This window comes from Pimephales promelas, chromosome 18, assembly GCF_988280905.1.
Source record: "Pimephales promelas chromosome 18, fPimPro1.hap1.1, whole genome shotgun sequence".
NCBI classification, from domain to species: Eukaryota; Metazoa; Chordata; class Actinopteri; order Cypriniformes; family Leuciscidae; genus Pimephales; species Pimephales promelas.
The window spans coordinates 21889280-21916961 of NC_142786.1; the positions used below are offsets into that span (position 1 = coordinate 21889280).

General features: G+C 38.7%; 1 protein-coding gene across 1 annotated transcript in view; it reads right to left on the reverse strand.

The window, feature by feature from the left end:
- The window catches only part of tinagl1 (tubulointerstitial nephritis antigen-like 1), a 47241-nt gene that overhangs the window by 12481 nt on the left and 7078 nt on the right, over window positions 1-27682 (reverse strand). Inside the window, exons 3-8 of the mRNA XM_039680825.2 lie at window positions 25737-25803; window positions 9164-9256; window positions 8956-9070; window positions 2479-2602; window positions 2202-2352; window positions 1504-1684 (exon numbers count right to left, since the gene is read on the reverse strand). Coding sequence (XP_039536759.1) covers window positions 1504-1684; window positions 2202-2352; window positions 2479-2602; window positions 8956-9070; window positions 9164-9256; window positions 25737-25803 — 731 coding nt within the window. The remainder of the gene's footprint in view (window positions 1-1503; window positions 1685-2201; window positions 2353-2478; window positions 2603-8955; window positions 9071-9163; window positions 9257-25736; window positions 25804-27682) is intronic.

The following is a 27682-nucleotide window of genomic DNA, read 5'->3' on the forward strand; positions in this document are numbered from 1 at the left end:
GGACTAGCCGCCTCGAAACAGACCCTATCCAGGTGGATAGTAGACGCGATTGCCTCTGCTTATGCCGCTAAAGACCTGCCTTGCCCTCTGGGCATCAGGGCTCATTCCACCAGAGGCATGGCCTCATCGTGGGCATGGTCCTGCGGGATTTCCATCCACGACATTTGTGTGGCTGCGGGATGGGCCTCCCCCTCCACCTTTGTCAGATTTTACAACTTGGAAGTTCCAGCCTTACAGGCTAAAATTCTGGCGGTCTAGTACTCACAGCCCTCCTATAGAAGCCGCACTATCGGGAGTTCCATCACAACCGGCTCACCCCTTGTGTTCCCCTATGTGCTTATGCATTAGCCTACACATCACGGCCCGCCTTCGCCGGCCGCCTTGGGCGTTTTGCACTAGATAGTAACGACCGCTATGCTGGCCGCCGTATTATCTTCATCCACTTATAGATTCCCCCGGTGTTCCCCTGGGATGCTTAGTGGTTACTTAGCGCGCACGGCGTTGACCAGGTGTTCCCGTAGCGTAAGCTAGCTTACGCAATACGAGAGAACCTCTCGTAAGAGAACGAATCGGTTACCTAACGTAACCTCGGTTCTCTCTAGATGAGGGAACGAGTATTGCGTTCCCGGCCGTGCTTGCGCCACTAGCGTTTCGCTTCATGCTACAGAATCAACGAACGAGCTGGGAGAGCGACCTTTATACACTGTAGCCACGCCCCTTTTGGCGGGCTGTGACGCAGTAAGCGAGCGCCGTCCGCTCATTGGCCGCGGACTCAGCGCCGCTCTCCCATAGGTTCGTGCATTCTCTCTGAGCGAACCAATGAGCCGCTAGCTAGCCCGCTCATGGTCTGCCTCAGAAGAGACTGCGTTGACAATGATTACAAAATTATGGAATAATTTTTTGGCTTCAACTTCTCAGCAAAGATGAATCTTTCCCGTAGCGTAAGCTAGCTTACGCAATACTCGTTCCCTCATCTAGAGAGAACCGAGGTTACGTTAGGTAACCGATTCGTTTTCCTTGTTTTAAAGAGGACCTATTATGCTTTTTTACATAGTCAACTTTCTTTAGTGTGTAACGTTGCTGTTTTTGCATGAAAAACAAAGTCAATTCAAAGACAGTTATGCTCTATATCAGTGTTTCTGAACTCCCTGAAACGAGGAACAAACACGGGAAATCAGAAATCAGGCAAACATAAATGTCAGGCAACACGATTCCTGGCTGCATGTCAATATCCATGGATCACTGGATCTTTAGTAAGTTGTAAGGAACACTATATTGAGTCCAACATTTAGTTTAAATTGATAAAATAGTTAATTTTAGTCGCATTTTCGCAGTTTCCCCTATTAAATCGAGTCACGCAGCAGATCTTTTGCCACTCAGTCAGGCTGAGGGGGGTTGTTCCGGCGGGAAAGTGACGTCAATGCATTCCCTCTATTATGTAAGATAATAAGACTATTGTTCTTTTCTGCAGTGTATCTTGATTCCAGGGGTCAGGTGACTTACATTGGAGGACAGTCTGTACGGAGGGGTCGACTGATAGACATCATTGTGGTAGCTGTGGCTGTTGGGACAGTGCGCTGTGGCCTGCCTCTTCCCCCGGCCCACCGCTCGAGTTTGCATCATACAGCGAGCCACTTCATCGGGGGTTTGCTGGGAGAAGGGGTAACACTCCTCAGTCACTACCCTGACAGAAACACACACACAGATAATAAACCTGGCATCAAATAACATTAATACTATTTTTAGAGCAATTCAAGTTAGTAATACGTTTAACATAACATTTAATAGACTGACCTTTAAAGCCACTTTTTGTAATAATCAAATGTTTCATTTTTCATTTAGGGGCTTTTGTCAGACAATATTGATATATGCAATTTTCTGACTTATTCATCAGCATTATTTTGATTACAATACAGTAATAGTCTTATTTCTTATGTTCACCAAGGCTATGTTTATTTGATTTTACAAATACAGTAAAAACATTAATGTAATTTATTCCTGTGATCAAAGCTGAATTTTCAGGGTCACATGATCCTTCAGGAAAATTATAATATGCTGATTTGCTGCTCAAGAAACATTATCGCTGTTGAAAACACTGTAACATGTCAAAGTTAAAGTATTATTTGTCAAATGCACACCATTTGATTTGTAAGATGAACTGCTTAGGTTAGATGCAGTGTGTAAAACATGCAGTGAATTACCCTCTTCTCCTCAGGTACCACCAGGCCCCATCGATACGCCCCCCGGCGCACCCGTCCTGATGACGCTTGTCACAGGAGATCAGATTCTGAGGCGAGAGCTGAGGGGTCATGTGACCCATTGACTGAATCGAGATCCGGTCTGATGCAACAGCTAGGAGTGAATCACATATGAGCGACAGGACAGGTGAACTGCATTAGCAGGTTTATATATCATACACACATCACTGTACTCTGCAGTGTTCTTCTGCTGTGGTCCGTGTCATGTTTTGACTCTCACCTGCAGTTGAGAAAGCCCAGGATGCATTGCAGTTTCCCTGGTCCAATGGCTCATGGATTTTCCCTGGCCATTTTGTCACTGCATTGAAGTTACTTGGCAGATGATCGTTTCCATTCATATTCATCTGCAGAACATAACGCAAGATTGAATGTTTTTTTTTCCGAGTTAATGGTACAATTTGGCATAGAAGACGTGGATAAAACAGAATTTTTTTTTTCCATAAATTCATCCATGATGTGATTATGAGTGATTTTGGTGGCACAATACAATTATTTCCATATGTGTTCTCTTTCACAGTGCCAGTAGATGAATGAGGCTGTCTGAGTCTCCGAAGTCCGAGGTTTACAGGAGAAAAATAATGTGGTTAGTGTGGTTTTAAAATGATTCATTAATTTTGTTGGGTTTTGGAAATTCTAGAAAATCATTTTTTTCTCTGTTCCATCAATAATAAAAAAGTCAAAGTAAACATCCCAGTAATATCCTTTATCATTAAAAAGGCTCACTTTATACCCGGTTTTAATATCTGTCTCAGGTGATGCGATAACAAGTGGTCTGCGGACACACATTCCCATTTACAATACAGTAATATTGTGAAATATTATTACAATTTTAAATGACTGTTTTCCATTTTAAAATATTACATTATTTTTATCCAATCCTGATTTTCAGCATCATCACTCCAGTCTTATTTTTCATCACATTTTTGATGAATAAAAAGTACCTTTATTTGAAACTTTATTAACACTTTTGGTCAATTTAATGCATACTTGATGAATTGATTAAGCGTGGCGTCAGTTCTGGCATGTCAGGTTAGTCGACGCGATCCATATCTACCAATAGGAATACGACGCTTATCATGTATACATGTATAAGCTCCTTCAGTATTATCACGTTTCTCAGGAGCCGCTTCCCTCCTCCCTCCCCAGCTCCTCCTCTCCTCAGTCAGGATTTAGCATTGATTCCCCCTGAATCAGACTAAAATCTTCTAATTATGTTGTACGGAAAACGTATTAATGAAATCTGATATTCTGTTTACCATACCACCAATCCTAACTGAGTGCTAATAGTGGTTCTGACAGAAAAAAGTATTTATAAAATCGTACTGACACCAAACCTTTGAATGGTAAATAATCTCTTGTGATCATACTTTATCGAAGGGAGGGTCTCTGAATTAAATGACTTTATGCATTCATCACATCTAGTCAGTGTATTGATGTAGATCAAGTACAAAATAAAACTGCGAAAAGTCACAGCTGTGATTAGCCATCCACTCATGATTTTTAACTCTGGGAATTTTAACTCTGTGATGCTTGTCTTCAATCTACCAAATCTATAAGACCCCAGAATTCTTGCGTCATATTTTGCATCCCAAAGATTATGAATGTCCTGGATGAGGAATGCATTAGCAATTGTGTGCCTCACCGTCTTTGGTAAGGCACCGCAGCTTGTTGCCGTCCTCCTACATTCCAGCCTGTGATATCGTCATGATTCTCCCTGACAACTCGCAGATATGATCCCTGGAATGCAGATGCTTGTCAAGTGACCGCCTGTGCAGTGGTGAATTGTGGTGGTTAAAGGGCCCCTGAAGGGCAACGTCTCGCAGCAACACTTGACCCGATGGGGTACGGGAGCAATCCCACCAAGCAAAGACAAAACACCAATGAGAAAGTAAAGTGTGTGCGGCACTCAGTCCACTCATTAGTGTGGGTTTTAGGCAGATAGAGGCTTCATATATGGCCCAGGCTTGACAGGTGGAGACGTGTTGGAGAGTAAAGAGAAAAGGGGAAGTGGAGGAAGATATGGGTATGGACCCCTATTTGGTGAGGGTCTTAAAAGTTTTTTAAAAAGCGTCTAAAGTGTTTTTAACCAGCCGCTCTTCTGAAAACACCTAGCTGTGGACGCTTGAGAGCGCTACACTGTAGTTGTAGAGGACACTTTAGTTGATATCATATATCCGCTGAAGAGTTACTAGTATCTGATTTCGTATAGTTCGCTTTTGAATATAAAAACATCTACGCAATGTACTTTTTGAGTACTTGAGAGTACTTGCTCTGGCCCTTGCTTTTGGATGATTATCGTAAATATGAGTGTCCTAGGTAAAAATTGGACATGAACGCCCTCTCAAGTCGTATTTACCTCTGGGATACTCTTGATACCTAAGCTCCCGAATTGAGCGGTGTGATGGGTACATAGCCCACCTCACATATTTGGTGTCTACCATGGTTTACACAAGTTTAATTTAATGTTTTTGTTACTTTATTTAAATCCAAAATATTACAAATAATACAATACAAAAAATATAAATATTGGGGTTATGTCGCCACCTGTTGGTTTGGTATGCTCTTGACAACGCTTCCTAGCGTGTTGTTGGGTTTTCATGGACGGACAACCGTGCTTGTGTGGACGACTTTTTTTTTTTAAACGAAGGAGGACAAACTCTGATTATAAGAGTACGTGTACGTGTGGACTAGGCGTTAGCAGTGTTGGCTAAGTTACTCTGAAAAAGTAATTAATTACTAGTTACTAATTACCTCTTCAACAGTGTAATTAGATTACTGTACTAATTACTCTCTCTAAAAAGTATTTAATTACTTTTAATTACTAATTACTTTCAAAATCCCATGTCAATCTCAACCAGCTGAATAATATAAGGATAGACATGAATCTGTTTTAATTCTTTCAAATAAATACTATAAAATTACATGAATTATCCTTAAACTGACCAAGGTGGAGAAGGTTACATTATAAAAACATACTTTTTAACATCAGACAATACATTTTGATGTTAAACCCACTATTGTTTTAAGTCTGATCTCAAGACATTTCAGACTTTTTTCATATTTTACAATAATTCATACGAATTTGTCCGAGTGCGGTCGTACAATTTAGACACCTCATAAAATGCTTACGAATCGCTGTGAGATCGGATTGATCTATACACAGTATTTACCTCAATTTCATCAGAAGTAACTGTAATTAAATTACAGATAAATGAAGAGTAATACATTTTCAAGGGAAAAGTCATTAAATTACAGTAACTAATTACTTAGTAATTAGTTACATCCAACATTGGGCGTTAGTCAGAGTTGTCCAGTCACAGTAAAAAGGTCACAGTGACCTGACTGAGTGTTTTGTTGTCACTTGTTGTTTCAGTTAACTTCCATCTTAAGTCTTTGATTTTTGTATGGACTTTGTTTGGAAGTGTTCTTTGTTAAATCTGCCCCTGTATATTATTTTGTTCTTTTGTTCTTTTGCTGGAACAAAATAAACCATCTGAACAACCACCGGGAACAAATGTTTCAAGAGCGGCATAAAATATCAAGTAGTCCAATACTGAGCGAATTTAAGTGGAAAATCAAAGTAAGGTTCTTTAGGACCCCATTTATCACATCTAAGTTCAGTGGGACTTCAGATTGAGATGAAAACGGATCTATTTAGGGACCAGTGGTCCCCCATCCAAATGTATATTCCATAATACCTATGTACTGTGAAGCTTATGCTGGCTATATTTATCTGTTTACTTTTCTCTATGGACGATATAAAGGCCTTTAAGGGAGTGATGGACATGTATATTGTATGGGATGTATCCATGTATATTGTACCATCCAGGGTATCGCATTTGTATGTTGTGAATTGACAACTAAAAAAAAAAAAAAAAAACTACGAAAAATAGACAAGAATAAAAATTGTGTCCTCCAGGATTCCTGTTCTTTCAGACAACAAAGCACTGAGCAACGAACCGTAATCACAACTTCAGAAGTGGGAAGTACACTTCCGAGAGCACGTAACCGGAGCATTAATACACAGAAAGAAAGTGAAAGCCTCAGTGAGCCACATCAAATAACACACATCCAGACGGACATTCACTGTACCACACTGCACTGACACCCGCTGATCACAGTAAAGATCAAACCACAGTCTGATTTCTGCATCCTTCTCTTATTCTTGCTTTGCTGATTCCTAGCACACTGCATTACACAGAAGACAATTGCACAGAGCGTGAGAGCGATGATCAGAGAGCCGTCGATGGGCATAAAGAGATTATCTACATGCTTGATTATGGCTGGTCAGTCGTGGCATTCTGGCCAAGCTTCAACTCAAATTAATGTTCTATGTTCATTTATTTATTTAGTAAGTAGCCTTGAAATAAATACATATTTAACATGGCAAATCAAATACTTAATCAGCATTTTTATCTAAACCTTTTTTTTTGTTTTTGTCTAAAATAATAAGAGAACACATTTTGAAGTTAAAATTTTCTAATCTATTTTTAAGCACATACTACCGTTCAAAGGTTTGGGGTCAGTAAAAATAAAATGTGAAAGAAATTACTTTTAATCAGCAAGAACAGGTTACATTTATCAAAAGCAACACTAAGACATTAAAGGGGTGGTTGATTGCGATTTCACTTTTTTCATTTTAAATAGTGTGTAATGTTGCTGTTGGTGCATGAACATTATCTGCAAAATTGCAGCGCTGAAATTTCAATGTAAGTAGAGATATCGTCTTTTAAAAATCAGGAAGTATATTGCCTACAAAAACGACTCGATTGGGACCAGGGCCTGAAGTTAATTTTTTCGGACACCGGCCACTGTGGCAGGTGGATTTAAAAATTCACCCGCCACAATGACTTTTTACCAGCCATTTTTTTTTTGCCTCATAAACGTAAAAAAAAAAAAAAAAAAAAAAAACAAACCCGGGAATTTCACAATATTGTTCTTTAACTTGTAAGAACACACATTTTAGTGCTGTCAAGTAATAATAACTCTAATAACATACATAAAAAAAAAAATTATTTTTATTCATTGATTTTGACAGACACACACACACACACACACACACACACACAACATATATAGTATATACTCAACAGATAGACCTACCGCAGCTCGTAAACAAATCACACGCGGCTGTGTTGATGGCGGATTAGTCACGTACAGGTCTTACTCTTAACAGCTTTTAGTTACAGCGTTCAGGAACGGTTAAATATGAACTAAATTAATAATGTTATTACTGATAAAATTACCGGGTACCGGACATTATCTCACCGGTTCCCAACTCCCAACATGCACAGTTGCACACGCACACACATCTGTGCAACTGTCATTGTACTGTAACCTACAACAGCGACGCGTTACATTATCTCATCCCATCTCACCAACAGTTTAATACTCGCACACGTAGTCAGAAAAAGAGCCTCATCTTCTTTCTGATCGCATGAACGTTACGAAACAACAGTCGCTGTCATAAATCAGCCGCTCACGAACCTTGCCATTGCCGCCGATTGTTCACTTTGTATTAAAATGTCTTCTTTACTTTTATTTTTCTCATCCTCATCTTTTTGTTGGCTGTTTGTTTTGTTTCAGCTGGCCTCTTTACCCCAGTAATGTGCCGCCACATTTTAGCTAAAGTCCACCGCAATAGCGGACTTCGTTGAAATGTAAAAATCCTAATGAATCACTCAATTCTCATAGGCTACCCGCCAATGTGGCAGGTAGATTGACAGTGTTACCCGCCAATAGCAAAATTCACCCGCATTTGGCAGGTGGTCGGGTGTTAATTTCAGGCCCTGATTGGGACTACAGCTGGGTTTTAGACGTCACTAATCCATACATTTACATCAACCCTCCCTCCGGAATATGCAAAAAAGGGCAATGGCCATATTTCTGCAGCTCGTCAAGTGTGTTATGTTCACTAGCTGTCAGGTCTTCTGTGTTCGAACTACTCTGTAGTTCGTCAACAATGGATACAATTTATGTTTGATTATGTTCCTGAAAATCTCTGTTCTCTGTGTTGCGCATTTTATGAAAGACAGCTTCCGGAATCTCCACAAATTCAGACGTAATGTTTTAGTTTTATCAAATGCCAGCGCTGTCTTTAAAGCCACTTAGTTATGCTATTTCGTGTCTATGACAAACGCGTACAAACATTTTGGACCTGAATTTGTATGTGTACTAATTTTGTAAATGTATTTTTCATGTATATATAAGTTACTTTATGACGTTATTTTTCGATTTGATCAAGAACGTAAACCAATGTCAACGCTGTTTGTGTGTATAGTAGCCAGTCAATCTGATGCTATTTTGTAAAACAAACGTGTATAAAGTTAAAAAAATATATAGGAAAATTACCATTTAGAAACGTTTTGTAAGAGCTGTGTGAGTAAATGGTGAGAAACAAGCTTCTTTAAAACAAAAGTAGACCCAAACTTTTGATTGTGTAAATCTCACAAAATTTCTGTATATTTGTGTGTAAAACAACAATAACAAAAACCTAATTCATGAAATGGTCTCCGAAATCAAGCAAATGTATCTTGTTTTAAGAATGTGTAGTTATTTTTAGTGGAAAATAAGACCAAGTGAACTCTTTCAGGATAGCACATGACGTTGACTGACTACACATTAACCCTTTCCCTAACGGTCTCTTTCACACTAATAGATGATGTCTTGACACTGAACGGCTGCAGATGACTCTCACCTGCATCTCATTCATGTTCATAATGGTCCGTGAGGGGCGTTGTGTGCCCAGACGATACCGCAGACCCTCGTCCAGGGTCATTCCCCAGAACTGACTGTAGTTTGCTGCCCTCCAACTGGAGAGATAAAAGATAGAGAGTGAGTAGGAGAGAGGAAAATGTGTGCACTGGTTATGTAATAACGCACTAAGATGGGATCCTGATGCTCACCCGTAACCTCTCCCGTTGATTTCTTGGATCATGTCATCCTCTATCAGACAGGCGTGATCCTCACATTCCCAGCGCCCATTTTGACCACATGTACTGTGGGAGACAAATAAAAACTGTTAGTGAACAGATCTGTAAACTTTCCACGCAAATAGAGTACAGTAAATAAAAAGCCCTGAAAAAAAAAAATGACAATGTCTTTTTTACCAAACAGCCAAACAGTGACAGGAAATTATCTTCATAAAATGTTTCTTGTCAATCTCAGAATGGAAAAGTAAATATTATATAATTTTCTATTAATTTGCTAAGAGGATTACCATTTTAAGGGTCAGATTTATTAAACAGGGCAAATTAGTGTGAGACAGCAATCATATAAAAGCATGCGCTGGGAGAGGCTGACCTACTGCAAATTAAAGAACAACACATTTCTATAATGACCAACACAATTCACCAAGGGAAGCACAACTATTGAAGCACTTCAAGTGCAAAATGAGTAAAATATTAATAATAGCGCAGGTACCAGTAAATTAACTTCCACAAAAAATGTTGCGTGCTTGATTTAAACACTCTCCTCCTGTACATTTTCTGAAAGGGAAACTCGTATAAATGCATAATAAGGTCTGCTGCAAAAATAACTCTCCACACCTTTTCAGCACTCATTTTTGTCTTCAATAAATCCTGACTGTAAAAGTAAATATGGCCATTAACTTTAAAATCAACCCGGTCTCATCCCAAGACGTCATATAACTGACGTTTTGGGACGTCTTTTGACCATACGTCAATATTCGCCTTTTTAGGGCCCCCTTAAACGTCGGTAGATGAGGCCTAACCCTAAACCTAACCCGTCACCTAACTGACGTTAAAGGTAAAGCGTCAGTTGTATGACGGCCCGGGATCGCCATCTACCGACGTTTAAGGGGACCCTAAAAAGGCGGATATTGACGTATGGTCAAAATACGTCCCAAAACGTCAGTTATATGACTTTTTGGGATGAGACTGTGTTATTAAAATATTACATTTAAAATGGTTTAAAATCCTTTATTTAACAATTAAACTCATACAACGTCATCATTTTGACTTTATCTATCGAATGGTCAAGATGGTTAAGATGTTTTCGGAGGTCACAATATTAAGTGAGGGATACAAACATTTTGTGTTCCCTCATCCTTCCCTTGTTTATGTGGGTGTAATACAAAAAGTAACGCATCCTTCCCTCGTGGGTCAATTTGACCCCCTTAGTAATGAATGGAATCCGAGGAATGCTTTGGTATACATAGAAAAACCTAAAAAATCCCCGGTCCCCGTGAACCGGAAGTTGCAAACGACCTTTCTCCAGTGTTGTGACGTATTTCTGAGAGAAACGGAATACCAAATAAGGCAAAATAGTGGGCATGGCTTTTTTTCCAACTAGCACCTGATTGGATCTAGAAAAATGGGTGTTTCATTCTTAAATGGAGGATGACGCAAGTTTACACACGCTGTCAATCAATGCTCGCTCGGCACTCGCAAACACACAGCAGCTGTCAGTTGGAGGGGCATGGTTATGGATGTTAAGGAGACACCCAAACCGTAAAGCCTACGTCATCGGGCAAGGTCCTCCAATGCAGAGGGGAGGGGCATTTTCAAAATTTGATTAAAGATTACGAAGCCAAAAAAATTTTTTTTGTGTGGATTGTATGAATTGTTCAACACAAAACGATCAATTTAGGCAAACAAAGTAAGTATGGTCAATTTTGATTTCATGGGGACTTTAAAATTAAAACTGGACTTTACCAAAAAGGGTTTTATAATATCTACATGCATATCTGAGTGCATACTGATTAGATAAACTCAAGAACTGACTTTAGGACCCAGTGGAACAGCTCATTTGCTCCATATAGAGTTATTTTGAATTTAAGTTGAAAGAATGTGAAGGTTGTGTTATATCATTTATTGATCAAATCTAGTAATTTAAAGGTTCAAACAAAAAAAACAACAAAAACTTGCATTAAAAATAGAAAAAATATTAACATCATAAGCTTTCTGGACAAAAAGTAAATAAATACGTTTTAGGGCATCGACTCATTTTGACCCGCGAGGAAGGATTTTTTACAGGATGCAAACTGTTTAAAACATTTCATGCTGATTCATTTTATGACAAGTCATAGGACCGTATTTGTGGAAAGTGACAGTCCCTGACTTTAAAACCCCTGATTGTTCCTCCCACTGACAGTGGCGTTTGTAACTTTTAGAATAATAAACAACATGGCGTGTTTATACAAGTGTTTTAAAACAGGGAAGGGAAATGTAGACAGACGTCAGACCAAACCATTGAGAGAAACAATGAAGTTGTTCAGACATTTTCTACATTTGAGACACAAAACAAGAGGAATGAAATGAGCGAGAGAGTGCGTGAGAGAGGCATGTGAGCCTTTTAAGGCTGCAGCTCCTGAAGAAATATCCATTTTTAGTCAGTCTGAGTGAGGAGAGGAGGTTCAACAGGCTTGACGTAAGAGAGGAACATGGATTAAAAGAGCAAGAGCAGAGCTGCGGCTGAGGCTTTACTAGAGAGTCACGAGCAGAATTAAAGTGCCTTTTTCAGATATTTCCTTTCATGTAGTGTGTGATATATCTGTTTGTGAATGTAAAGGTCTGAAAAGTTGCAAAGGTCAACACATTTGAATAATGCAAGCCTATGGTCTTCATTGGCTGCTCACAAACAACGTCTAATTGGGCCCTCCCCAAACACTGTAGTTGTAGCGTGTTGTCGACATGTCACCCAGTTTCTGAGCTGCAAACCCACTATAATGCACTTCCAAAGGGTGAAAACTCGAACTCGAATTGATGTGGTAAAACCGATGCCATCTTTACAGTTCGCAGTGCTGAGGAAGAGCTGAAATTCAGATATGGTAATAGGCGCTTCGTTTCTAACACGCACTGTTGGCGGTCGACCAGTCACAACAGACTGGGCCATCTGACCAATCAGAGCAGAGCAGGCTCTCGGAAAGGAGGGGTTAAGAAAGAATGAATCCTTTATCGAACCGTTTCAGACACTGTGAGAAAAGAGCTGATACTGCAATGTAGGCCTATATTATGAGAAAATCAAAGTGTTTTTTGACCTTGGATGCATATAAACCTATTGTAGGAGAAAATTGAAGCCTTTTTTTAAGCATCTGTCCAACTATGGACATGAATGAAGCCTCAAATAGTGTATGTGGCATGCAAAGGTTTGCTTTTATTTTACCTTGCAGAGACAATAAAACATTGTCGTCACGTCAACCACATCGAACACCCGAGCAATGTAGTTGTTTCACAATCTCATTCTTCCTCAGTGAAATAGGTGCATATAGCAGATTCTTTTACTTCTTTCTGTCAGGTGACACAAACTGAAAGTCCTTGCGCTAAAGGTTCACACAGTACTTCAGATTGAGGCATAAATTCACACACCAGCACACACATGTTGGTTGAAAGTTACAAAAGGTTTTCAGAGTGCAAAAGTGTCAAGTGACCTGTTGTCAGCAGGAAGCCGAGTTTCCCATTCTTTCACGCTTCACTGTAATGCTCAAATCAGCATCCTGATACAAGCCTGGCTGTCTCTGACATGCCCTCCGGTACACAGCAAACATACTTATGAGCTTTCTCTGTGTTTATATTTCATAGTAATCTCTAAAAAATGAAAGCAGGTTGACTTTATGGGTTCCAGCAGGTGGCTCATATAGATAAGGCATGGGGGAAAGAGATTTAGATTGATAAACTGTCAACAAAAAACAAACAACAACAAAATAAATGTAGGCTACAAATACATCCAGTAAAAATATGTAAATCCTTAAAGCAAAATAACTTAAAGGGATAGTTCACCCAAAAATCTTCAGAACACAAAATGAGATTTCTGTTCCTCCCATTGACAGTTACGCAACTACCAATTTGATGCATCAAAACGTTCATAAACAGATCGTAAAACGAATCCATATGAATTTTCTGAAGACTCGATCTCTTTATATGATGAACAAATTAAATTTGGGCTTTTATTTACATTTAAACATTGATCAGCGAATATAAACAGAAGCTCAACCAATCCTGCTTGACACAAGAGAACAAATCTCATTGGTTCTTGCAGAAGCTCAAACGTGATGCGTAACATGAGAATGAACCTCATTGGTTCTCACACTTCAAGTGAACATGCTTGAGCTTCTAACAAAACTGATGTGTGAGTTAATCAGTTTAAATGTGAATAAAAGCCTAAATTCAAACTTAAGAATCATATAAAGCGACCGGACAAAACCGCACAATTCATGTGGATTTTAAGCGTTAAAGTGGTAGTTGCGTAGCTGTCAATGGAGGGACAGAAAACTCTCAGATTTCATCAAAATGATCTTTATTTGTGTTCCAAAGATGAACAAAAGTCGGTAATACTTTACTTGAAGGGGTGTGCATAAGACTAACATGACACCTTCATAACCATGACATGACATATGTAATAAATATGAAGGAAGTTTTATGCATGTTTGTGACAACTGTCATTAAGTGTAATTTGCTCAGTTATGACATTTTAATGCAAATATGACGTTGTTTGAGATGTCAACTTGAGATTATAAGACAACACAACCATAAACATAAACAAGACATAGCAGATTAATTATCAAACTCAAGAAACCACTTAGCTTTTTTTGGTTAACATTACATTAAACTGTCTCACTCTAAACAATGCTGGGTTGTTTGAACCCAAATTTGGGTAAAATATGGACAAACCCAAATTTTGAGTTAAAAATGTAATTTCAAATTTCAACTTTTACTTTCAACTGTAATTTGTTTAATTGCATTTTTAACTCAACATTTGGGTTGAAACAACCCAGCATTTTTTAGAATGCATTGGTTGGTTTTGACATTGGCTGTCATGAAGCCATTATAAGTTTTTAATGACAAATTCATTAATTAGTTCCACTGTAGTTGTACAGTTATAATGGCCTCAAGGCAGCCAATGTCAAAGCCAACCACATGACAGTTTAACTTAATTTTATGTCAAGATATCTTCTAAACAATGTCATATTTGCATTAAAAATGTCATTATTGAGCAAAAGGCACTTAATGACAGTTGTCATAAACATACATAAACCCCACTTCATATTCAAGACGTATGTCATGTCATGATTATGAAGGTGTCATGTCAGTCTTATGCACACCCCTTCAAGTAAAGTGTTACCTTAAAGTCTGAGTTTGGAACGACATGAAGGTGAACAATTAATGATTTTTGGGTGAACTACAGTATCACTCTATCATAGCATATGTAAAAGAATTGTGAGGTTGTGAGCTGGTTACCTTTGGCTTTGGATTACTGACAAATTTGAAATATTTCACGTTCCTCTCATAACTCTAGTAACTACAAAGATTGCAATGCGTATGGCTGTAACATTTACACTGATAGTGTCAGCAACAGAGACTAATGTGACATTACATTCAATGTTTGTGAGAGAGAAAGAGCGAGAGAGATGTGGTTATGCTGCGACCCCATCACTGACTGAAGGACAGATCCTACAGGAGCCGCTGGGTCTGCGGCCGATACATGCTAAACCTATACGGCACAGTCCAGTGAGGCTTGAACTCAGGAAATCTCAGGATTACAGAGGTGAATGTGAACCAGGGAACAACACTGAGACAGCAGCCAGTGTTTCATCTATCTCTGCCACCACAGGAAGCCGGAGAACGTGAAAAAGATCCTGATAAAATAAGAACTGAAAAGAGGCGAGATAACGTGGCAATGCCAAGAGGTCTGTGCTTGGTGTGATCGGAGAAAGCACCGTCACGGCAGACTGATAAAATCAACATCAGTCTGAGACTGACATACAAACAAAAACACATCTACAAGCAGAACACTAAACATGAGCATTCTGGAGTACTTTTCTACAGGATGAGGCTGTGAAAAAAATCCTCACATTAAAATTCCTTCATGGCAAAAAAAAAAAAAAAAAAAGATGGGAAAAAAAAGGATTTGTTTTTCTTGTTGCCCAGAAAAACTATTAAAACATCAAGGTACAATTATTAACTAAAGATGACATTTTTAAGTCAAATTTATCAAATTTCACAAAGATTATGTTTTATCAACCTGACCCTGTATGTACTGTAGTAAGTAGGACTTGGATCCTTGCAATGTATAATATATACTAAAATATAAAGTGTTAGGGAGTTGCTTTTAAAAGTATTGCATTACAATATTGCACTACTTTCTAAAAAAGTAACTAACTAACTTTACTTGTTCTCATCTGGGCAGGGCTTCCTTGTTTGATTTTTGGTAACAAAAAAAACTTATTTTTTTTGCTAATGTAAAGGCCTTTTCACACCAAACGAGAAATGATTAAAGGGCACCTATTATGGAAAATTCACTTTTACATGGTGTTTGAACATAAATGTGTGTTGGCAGTGTGTGAGCAAAACCACCCTAGAATGATAAAAATCCACCCAGTGGTTTTTTTACAATCTCAATAAATCATATGCACTGCCTCAGAACTAGCTGTTCTGAGATTCAGCTCTTTGTGACGTAGAAAGGGAGACAGGGGTTTGATTGACAGTGTGGCTGTGGCCTAGACCCCGCCCTCGGTCATAGACATATACACTAGACCTCACCTGGGGGTTCTAAGAATGCATCAAAACCGCCGCCATCTTGGAACAGGGGTCTTGTCATAGGAAGTAGCTAGGTAACGCTGATATCTCTGCCTTTACTTCGAATTCATTGATGGTGGCGGACTTTTGTGCAGCGTATGATGTTCACTGATGAAATCTGAACTAGGAAGGATGTTTTTTTTAAAAAAAAAATTAATTTTTTTTTTCCTTTCTGAATACATGTCTGACCGTTGGAACAAACCAAAAAAACAAGAAAAATCACATTCATGGTGATTTTATTTGCGTTAGACCTGTGTCTACTACATTGACGCTGATGCATTAAAGTGGAGGGGCTCCCCTGTTTCAAGATGGCGGCTCTATTGACGCATTCCTTCTAATGAACTGCCGTATCCAAGGTGAGGTCTAGTGTATATGTCTATGGCCCTCGGTGATCTGTACACATCATCCTCCATTGTTTCAACGACGACAGCCGGTGTGGTGAAGAGATGGGTCCCCCTGAAGAGATGAGTCCCACCTTAGGACCCCATAGTATGCCAGTAGTATGCCTGATCAAAATATGTTCTCGCGATAACTTGATAAAAGCAGTTTGTTGCCCTCAAGTAATACGTTTATTTGTTTAGCGCTTTTCAAGTAAAACCTTTAAGCGCTTTTCATAGTAGGTTGCGTCAACAGCAGAGGAGAAAGTTCGCGAAATTGTATAAATATTAATAAATATTACTGTTATTTTGTCATGAAATGTAATTTTAAGAGTTTAAAAGTCGATAAAATAGTTTTTTAAAGCTCAAATCTGTGGTTTATTTATAAAGATAGCGCCTTTTTAAAACATTGTTCTGATTTAGATTTGTTCTGTAGCCTGCTGACTTATTGACTGAATCTTTTAACTTGTTTTATTTCTTGACTTGTATGAGCTTATTTTACCTTTTAGGCTACTTATTAATAATGTCTATTATTGATCAATAAAACTGAAATTTAACTAAAAGTGACAGGATTGTGTCATATTATTTCATGTGTACCTTATATAAGAATTTTTGATAACACTTTAGAATACGGTTGGTGAATAACTACACAAGAACTAATGAGTAACACAATATTAACAATCTAGTAACTATTATTAACTAACAAGAAACTCTGATTAACGAACTATAGCGCACAGACGAAAGTGGTAGTTCACTATTAAGTAATTAATAACTACAATTTTTTTAAAACTTCCCAGAGAACTACTGAAAAAGTTTATTAACAATCTAGTAACTACTATTAACTAAAAGAAACTCTTATTAACGAATTAGTAAGTAATAGCTCACAGATGAAAGTGTTATTAGATACTTCCGTGGGAATTACTAATTATTTGGATTCGTATTATAAAGTGAAGATCATTGGAACTAACTAGTAATGACTCAAGTGTTACTACATGATCTAGTCATGATTTGTGCAACCGTTTGAGATTTTTGGTGAACTTTAGTAACTTTTAGAAAATGTCTTTAGTAACACTTGATTCATTACTAGTAGAATACTGAAGAATGGGATGTCACCACTTCTTTTTCTGTCTTTTGAGAAAAAGCAACACCAGTGACTGATCACATCTTCTTTTCATCAGTTAGGGTACACCAGTAACTGAACAGAAACTGTTTAGAAAAATAAGAACATGATACATGATAGAGACATGTACAGGAAAGAGCAAGACAATTATAATAATCATTAATAATATAAATATCAAATCTGTTTTCTGTATCATAGTTAGGATGGGATTCTGTGGCACTCATTTGTGTGGTTTCAGCAGTGGTGAATAGATGTAAATGTATTTTGATGATGCATTGTTTTTAATCTTTTTGTACATAGTTTATGCTATTTTATCAACTTAACGCTGTAAACATGGTGTGAACGTGGTGTTCAGTTCTACAATGAATAAAATATTTTACTAGGCTCATACGAGTTTATTTCCTATAATAGACGAAAAAATCCTAGCCTATCTACTGCATTAAAAATGGAAGAAAGCACATTACTGATGTCAGAAATGTAAGACACAAGAAGAGGGGGCGAAGATTAAATTTTGGCAAAAAAATTATCAAAGTTTGTTTTTCATGATGGACAGATATGCTGCACTTCCACAGAGGGACAGTAACACCCCTGGTTAGGATACAATTGACAGGATACTTTCTCTTGCTGTGTTTACTAAATAATGTTGGACACAATTTTCAGACACTTATGTAAAAGTGGGAAAAACTTCTTTTTTTTTTTTCATTTTAAACCATACAAGTCCGACAAAACTGAAGAGATTTCGCTGTCTGTCCTAACACACCACACAGAGACAGATGCGCACAACCGTGGATATTCCACTGTCCATGAACCCACTATTTAGTACAATGGAATATGTGCTACGTGGGATGTCCATAGCTCAGGTCAGGAGAGGTGTAGAGAGCCAGGACTTGTCTCATTGCCCTCATCAGAATCAGACATTTTTCTGTCGCCATCCACAATGAATAGGCTCATCACGAACGGGGGTTAGGAAACGCTTAGAAAGCGGCTAGGGCCCTCAAACTCTGGGGCCTGACTCAAGGTCCCTAGACGACGGTACTCGCCAAGTTTCGGGGTCCTGTGACCTTCCGTGTCCTTATGGCAGCTCGTTTCGTTAGTTTGACCTTTTTGACCCCTGTCAGTTTTAAAATTAGCTTTTTTTCAGCCTTTTTCAACCTTTCGACTATTGAACGAGGTCCCAGGGCCACCAAACTTTCCCACCCGCACCAGGGGTCCATGGCAAGATGAAAAATGTTGCCCCCCTAGTCGCAAGGCCATTGCGAAGCGGTGTCCACGAAACCACTATGGCAAATACAGTCATTAAATGGGCGAGTGGGATTTTGACAGAAAGGTCCCAGGGGCCCCAAATTCAGCAAGCTGACCCTTGGGCCCTACCCAAGTGACATACCGAAAGCGCTGGGCTCTAGGGCTAAGACAACACTTTTTTACCCTTTAACCCTAATCTCAGCCCTACAGTCTCTTTGACTCATGTACCTTAAGAGCCTTTTGAGTGAAAGTTGGTTAAAAGTGGCACACTTGCTACAGGAAGGTTCTAGGTTTTCACCCTTCGCCGTGCATCGGGGACCCATGGAGGGTCCAAATCTCAAATCTCAATGTACCATGACCCTGCATCTGCGTACGGGGGCCGTCCCACGGGCCACTTATCGGCATAGCGATTTCGCAGACAAGTTTCCCTTTTTCGATCTTTCGACCACCACCAAACGTTTCCGCCCGCACCAGGGGGGCGTGGCAGAAAAACGGCGCCCCCTAGTTGATCGGCCATTTCGAAGAGGTGCCCGCGAAACCACTATGGAAAAATACATTAATTTAATGGGCGAGTAGGATTTTTACAGAAATGTCCCAGGGGCTCCAAATTCAGCAAGCTGACCATTGGGCCCTCCCCGAGCGACATACTGAAAGCGCCAGGCTCTTGAGCGAAGTCAAAACATTGTCAGCCTCTAACCCTTACGCTAACCCTAACTCACGGCCGCTTCTTTGACCTTGTGACCCCTGAACGAGGTCCTAGGGCCACCAAACTTTTCGTCCCGAGCGACATACCGAAAGCACCGGGCTCTAGAGCCAAGGCAAATGTTTTTTAGCCTCTGTGCAAAATTTCTTGCTCAAGGATGTTTCAATCCCACCCTGAAAGAGCCTTTCAGGCTCTTAAATGATTTGATGAAGGGGGAGGGGCGATTTTTAGCAAAGGCCCTAGAGTTCCATGCTTCGGGGCCCTGCGTCAGGGGCCCCTAGAGAGTTGGAATCTGATATCCCAAGTTACCACGACCCTGCGTCTGCATACAGGGGCTGTCCCACGGGCCATTAAAAAGGCATAGCGGTTTCGCAGATGGGCTTTTTTCGGCCCCTGAACGAGGTCCCAGGGCCACCAAACTTTTCAAACAAAAAAAATCCTTGTAGCCTATATCTACTGCATTAAAAATGGACGCATACACAATAAAAAAAAATGTTGTCCATAATGAAGTATGCCAGTGTTTCCCAACCCTGTTCCTGGCGGCACACCAACACTGCGCGTATTCTTTGTCTCCCTTATCAAACACACCTGATTCAATACGCGCAGTGGTGTGCCGCCAGGAACAGGGTTGGGAAACACTGAAGTATGCACTTCAAAATGGACAATATACTGCTCTTCCACAGGGGTCCAGTAACACCCCTGGTTAGGATACAATTGACAGGATACTTTCTCTTGCTGTGTTACAGCATGTTTGTGTGTTTTTCAGAGTTCCTCAGCCTCCACGTCTCATGACCTGACTGCATCATCGAGGCCTCAAGAAAAAAAATTGACTGCACATATAATATGAATCAATTACAGATTTAACTTTACATACAGCAAAAGACACTTCATCTATTTTGAGTCTAATTGGTTAATCCAGGATGGACCTAAAAAAAAAAAAACACTGTCTCTCAAAATATTTAACCTTACAGTTCATTCAACATTGTTAACACAGCTATGAAGATATTTTCATTCGATCTTCACACTGTATAGCCAGAAGGATTATCACAACAGTATTTGGGAAATGAAAGTTTCCTATAGTCTGTTTAAAGCTGTTTTGTATTGTTGTGCATTTTAAAAAGCTCTATAAATGTCCATGTAAATGTTCATTTTGCTTGTAGTTCTGTGTTAATAACAATATAATCCATTACATCTCATAATTCAGTTGAAATAATTTAGTATCGTATTGTGTAATTTAATCAGATGTCATTTTTATAGCCTGTAAGTTTTGGTTCACTAATTTTATTGCATTGAATGCTATTGTATTGTATGATGTTCTGTTTTAAGAAATAATTATGACAAATCATATGAATTAGAACACAAAATGACATGAATGTCATTTTTAAAAATGTTGTTAAATAACAAATAACTTAATGTTGCAAAACATACCTGAAAATATGATTTTTTTCTGTAATCAGGATAAAAAATAAAATAATGATATAAATAAAGTTTGATAATGATTACATTATACGATTTGTGATTCAGTAATTTTTATTACACTGTCTTGTAATCAAGGGTAGACAAACAATTCATATTATATGAATTAGAACACAAAATGACATGAATGTAATTTAAAAAAAAATATTATGCCTTATTGTTTAATAACAAATAACTTAACGTTGCAAAACATACCTGAAAATGCTATTTCTTTCATTAATCAGGATAAAAAAAAAATACAATTATGATATGAATAAAGTTTGATAATGATTAAATTACGATTTGTGATTCACACATTTTTATTACACTGTCCTGTAATCAAGGCTAGACAAACAATTCAAATGATCAACATCGCACTGATTCTAAAGACAAAAACAGTGACAATTATAATTGCATTTCGAATACGGTAAGGCAGTATAAGCTGCGGTAAATCTCAGCTAGCACGAATCATCGGATAAATGCTATGCTACTAAGCTAACTAAAAACACTAAGAACGAGAAATGTTTAAATGTACAATCTACAGCTTCGGTTATATACTAGTATATAAAACATATAAGTTAAAATACATTAATGACTCGTTATAACGTACTTCAAACGTCTCTTTTAATAAAGTGATTTGTAACCAGGCATTAAAGCGATTACCCATAAAACTAGCTTTGAACCAATCGGATCGCTTGGGTCCTAAGGTGGGACTCATCTCTTCAGGCGGACCCATCTCTTCACCACACCGGTAATGTCTCTTGGAAACATAAGTGTTCTGTCATGGACTCGTGGGTTAATCCTGTTGTTGTAGCTTAAAAGTTAATCCTCAACTGTGGATCATCATCTACTGTTTGCGATCCACCGTCACATCCAGTAACAGTAAGTGTGTTTTATGATTTTTGAGCAAATAGTCTTTTCAGTCAATGTCAGCCAATTCAACAACAAATGCGTCTAAAGTTGTTGTCGTCGTAGGATGTCTGTGTAGGCTAACGTATATAATTTAAACCTTGTTTGTATAGTGTGTAACCACACGTTTAGGGTTAATGCCCGACGAGGTGTTTTAATGGACGACGGCGAGGCGTAAACCGGCCGACGCGCAGCGGAGGTCACTTGCCAAATAAAACATTAGTTTATATTTTAATTAGGCTAAATCTAGTTTTTACAAATAATAACTTGCCTTGCCTGCCTGACTGTTTATTTAGCAACCGGAGATATATATAGTCCGCTTAGCTCGTATCCCTTCAGGTTCACAAATGCATTTTTTTTTCATGAAACACAAAGGTAGGCATAGTTTTTTTTTATTATTATTATTACTCATAAAACAATTAATCAAACAACAATAAAAAAAAACAATTAGCTCTGCAATTAGCTTTCTCCCGCAGGGTCTCATTCAGGGGTGCGTTTCCCGAAAGCATCGTTATCCAACTATGGTCGCAAGTTACGTCGTTACCAATAGAGTTCAATGGAGCAGAGCAGCAGCGGTGTAATTTTCTCCGTTTTATTTACATTTTTTCTTTCTTCAGCAGCATACCAGTCGTCAAAGTTGCCATATTCTCCATAAATGTTAAAAGAAATAGCACGAAGTCGCTCATTGTTGTATTAGGCTATAATATCTAACGTTAGATGATAGAGCATGTGACTGCCTGTTGCTATGGTTACTCACAGCCGTTGTAGGCAGCGCATTTATTTATTAATTTCGAATGGTAAACAGGCAGTTTCACCAGAACTACTTTACTAGGTGTCCTCTATCACTTTTTAACGGACACCCTGCAGCCAATCAGAATCGAGTATTCACCCAGACCATGGTATAAGTAAGGGTTAATGCCCGACGAGGTGTCCATTGTCAGGTTTTAATGGACGACGGCGAGGCGTAAACCGGCCGACGCGCAGCGGAGGACGGTTGCCTCCGCCGAAGTCCATTAAAACCTGACAATGGACACCTCGGAGGGCATTAACCCGCTTATACCATGGTCACTTGCCAAATAGTTTTATATTTTAATTAGGCTAAATCTAGTTTTTACAAATAATAACTTGCCTTGCCTGCCTGACTGTTTAGCAACCGGAGATATATAGTCCGCTTAGCTCGTATCCCTTCAGGTTCACAAATGCATTTTTTTTCATGAAACACAAAGGTAGGCATAGTTTTTTTTTTATTACTCATAAAACAATTAATCAAACAACAATAAAAAAAAACAATTAGCTCTGCAATTAGCTCTCTCCCGCAGGGTCTCATTCAGGGGTGCGTTTCCCGAAAGCATCGTTATCCAACTAGCTATGGTCGCAAGTTACGTCGTTACCAATAGAGTTTAATGGAGCAGAGCAGCAGCGGTGTAATTTTCTCCGTTTTATTTACATTTTTTCTTTCTTCAGCAGCATACCAGTCGTCAAAGTTGCCATATTCTCCATAAATGTTAAAAGAAATAGCACGAAGTCGCTCATTGTTGTATTAGGCTATAATATCTAACGTTAGATGATAGAGCATGTGACTGCCTGTTGCTATGGTTACTCACAGCCGTTGTAGGCAGCGCATTTATTTATTAATTTCGAATGGTAAACAGGCAGTTTCACCAGAACTACTTTACTAGGTGTCCTCTATCACTTTTTAACAGACACCCTGCAGCCAATCAGAATCGAGTATTCACCCAGACCATGGTATAAATATATTTAAAGATATTGTATTAAAAACTGCATATGTTGTTGTTCTGTATGTTAGCCATCTCCTCACATTTGCCACAGAAGCACCCGTATGACAAGTAAACATGACGCCACAGGTCCCTCACATACAGTAAATGTAATTTCGCTTGTACGTAGCAAACTTTATCACAGTATGTATGTGATTTCAAAAAAATTGCGCCAGCATTAGTGTTTATGTGTGTGTCTGTGTGTGTGTTGCACATGCCCATCATTTCAAAGGGAACGCGATTACAACGCTAAAGTACATAAATGTATCAAATAACCATAGACGTACTGGTCCATTCTCATTTATGTTTATTCTGCCGGAGTCTCTTCGTACTATTTATATATTCCGATTCAAACGTACGCTGAATGACATTCAAAACAGCGCGTCTCTCACTCTCTTAGCCCTTCTGCTTACCGACTGCCATAGGTATCAAAGTTACGCCCTCATCCAAAGGCAGGGCGGGGATATGCAGCTCATTTGCATTTAAAGCCGTATACCTCCGAAACAGGTCATTTTTAAGCAGGCCCCAAAATGACATTTTCAAATGGTTATAATAAATTAACTTTGGGGTATTTTGAGCTGAAACTTCACAAATACATTCTAGGGACACCAGAGAACAATATTACATCTTGTAAAAAGGGGCATAATAGGTGCCCTTTAAGCCTGAAGGAAATGCAAATTCATGTCTGAACAGTAGAGGTCAATAAATGAGAAAACAAAATAAAAGTCTCTCAGATATTTTGTTCTAAATTTAAAAGTAATGCATTATTTTGCTTGTTATACTTTAATCTGAAAAGTAATCTGATTACGTAACTCAAGTTACTTGTAATGAGTTACTGTAACCCCAGGTAAACTTCACCCCTGCCACAAACAGACACATGCAATATGTGACGACCACGTGCACACGCCACACTGAAGACAAGCCAAACTGGAGACGACGCCACACCACATATTCCCAGAGACAATACTCATATCACCGCTGTGTGAAAAAGCTTTGGCATTGGGGTAAGGAATTCCTGCTTTTCTGTTTTGTCTAACCATCACTAGTTTCTCACAAAATATAGTGCAACCGCACTTTATGACAATGGAACGTAACATGTTTTTAAACCAATAAATACAAAAGCAGAAGTAGAAGTCTCGCACAGTCACTGAAAATATCTGATTTAAAGGAGTAGTTCACTTTAAAAAAAAAATTGCTGATAATTTACTCCCCCCATGTCATCCAAGATGTCCACGTCATTCTTTCTTCAGTCGAAAAGAAATTAAGGTTTTTGATGAAAACATTCCAGGATTTTTCTCCATATAATGCACTTCAATAGTAACCAAACGGTTCAAGGTCCAAGGTCTTGCAAATGTAACTTCATAATTCTGATTTTATAGAAATGTTTTATGCAAAATAAAATATTTTAATTTCACTCAGAAATTGCTAGTAAATTTCAAAAATAATTAAAAAATGGCAAGTAACACAATAAATTAAACATCAAATGTTGAAGTAGAAAGACTGAAATTGTATTTTCTCGACAAAAGTACTCCAATAATCTCAATTTTTCCATATTTACAACTGTGCCTATTCTATTTTTTTTTATTTTTTGCTTTGCTTTGCATGTACAGTATGGGTAGCTATAAAATCGCTCACCAATTTTCTGTAATTTTCACCTCAGCTGGAGGTTTTGTAGCATGCATGAAGAGTTCAGTACGTCAGCTTTAGTGCGAATAAGCTCGGTTTATTTGTATGGCACTTATACAACAGCTATAACTGCCTCTTAACACAAAACAAACAATTAATCACCCATAAAAGAAGTGTTATACAGCCAAAAGCAGATTGTTTACTAATTCATATTTGTAGCAAACAAAATGATGTATTCCTACATATTGGTCATTAACCAAGGTTTATGTGTCCACTGAAAGGGAATGTGCTTCGACTGTGGCTGGTTCGAAGGATTAGACTCTATGAGGAGAGATAATCCTATTAGCGAAGGGTCTTACTGTAGGGAGAGAGACACGCGGTAAATATTATGGATGTATATGTGCTGTACATGATCCTGCGGTGTGTTTGTACAGTTCGGGATCACAAGGTCGCTGAAGGTGAAGCACATGTATGGATCTGTGGAAGCTCAGGAATGTGTGTAATCTTTTCAGGACCCGAGGGGTCCCACTATCCTGCCCTCTGAAGACCAGTCATGATAAATCCCGCCGTGTGTTGGTGTTGATGCAGCCAACAACGGCCTCGGATTGAGAGAACCACAGTGCCCTTGGAAAGGCTGTGTTGTCTGTGCTACGAAATACTGTCTGGAGAAAGAAAGAAAGAAAGAGAGAGAGAGAGAGAGAGAGAGAGAGAGATGATATGCAGATTTCAAACTCACCATAAATTACAGTTCTCTTTGTATGTTGCTCCTGAGTGAAACCTTTGGCCATTCCTTTCACAAGAACCTGAAATCAACAAACAAACATGGTTATGAATCAATCTGCAGGTAATAAGAGGAAGAACAGTGGAACACACATACTATGTACATCCTAAACATTTGGATTAAAAGTTCTTTCTTTCATTTATGTCTGATGGACTTTGGAGTGTGCAGAGGAATGTGTCTTTGGCTTTCCCAGAGACTCTGCTGTCGTCATGCCTTGACCAGTTTAATCAGAGGTTTCCACATTGCCGTCTTTCCTCTCCTCCTAATACACCATGTACAAATGGAAATGATATATCCAATAGTTCACTTTGAAATTAACTTTTGATATGTTTTAGCTTACCTCAAGGGCATCCAAGATGTAGGTGTCTTTGTTTCCGCAGTAGTTTAAATTTTGATATTTTTAGGTCAAACCGTTCTTGTCTGTGAGTCATATAATGGAGGTCTATGGTCACCACCTCAAAGAGCATGCACAGAAAAGTCCAAATTAAACATGATTTAATGACTCGTAAATCTAAGTACATCATTTTTACCTCTCGTAACCACAGCCACGTCCAACTGATCTGAGGGCGCGGGCGTTACGGTCTGCACAAGCGCCGGAAATCACCGGAAGTGATCTCTCGCGCGGTTGCGAAAAAAATTGAACGTTGTCTGTTGATATATCGAAATCGTCTTCCATTGTGATTTCCCATATATCTAAATATGTTTAGATCTTCACAGTGAAAGGTAACACTTCTGAAATCTCTGTGTAAACAATGAGTGACGTACACGCGCGAGAGATCACTTCCGGGGCTTTCTGGCGCTTGTTGCAGACCGAAGCTCCCTTAGATCACTTGGATGTGGCTGTGGTTATAAGAGGTAAAAACGATAAAAATACTGTTTGTTTTCTCACACAAACCGCTCGTTTCATGTCTTAGGCCATCAATGTGTACATTTACGAGTCATTAAATCATGTTTAATTTGGACTTTTCTGTGCATGCTCTTTGAGGTGGTGACCATAGACCTGCATTATATGACTGACAGACAAGAACGGTTTGACCTAAAAATATCAAAATTGAAAATACTGTGGAAACAAAGACACACACATCTTGGATGACCTTGAGGTAAGCTAAAACATACCAAAAATATATTTCAAAGTGAACTATCCCTTTAATTTTACAATTCTGTGGTCCACACAAAAATTTCAAACATTACAAAAAAAAAATTTGTTTATTTTTTGTTCATCTGTAAAAGTTTTTAAATGTTTTAAAACTTTAAAAGATTTAAAAGGTTACGCTTTAGCCCTTCATAGGAATAGGAAGCATGAACTATCAGATGTTATTTTAACCAATGAAAGTGGCTTTCCAGAGAAAACATTTACTGAGATTTAGCAACAGTATCAGTCTGAGTAATGCTGAGCTGTGATCCATGAAGTCATACCTGCCCTATAGACATGACCGTCGCTCCTTTAGCAAACACACATACCTGTTGTGATCCCTCCCTTCCCTCCTCGTACATTACAGGCATTCTTTCTGCCGACCTCCATTCACTGCTCCCCTGTTCTGCTCTTTTCATGGGAATGCCACTGTTCTCCTCCCATCATTAGGTTCATGACTGAATATTTAACACCTCACCCACAGTGAGGACCATGAAGCAAGAACGGCAGGGAAACATTAACAGGGAAGAATGTGAACTTGGTTTTCCATCACGTTTCTAGAAAACGACTAACCTTAACAGCGTTTTAACGGCGTAGACTTCACACATTGGCTAGGGGCCAAAAATGTTCTCTTTGCATACCGATGGCTTTGATTTGGCTTCTCATTTTGATCAACATGACTATGCCAACAACATATCCTTTCTATAAGAGAACATGATTGTATGTCTTTTGTCATGGAGGAAACTAAAACATTATTGGAGTTAATATT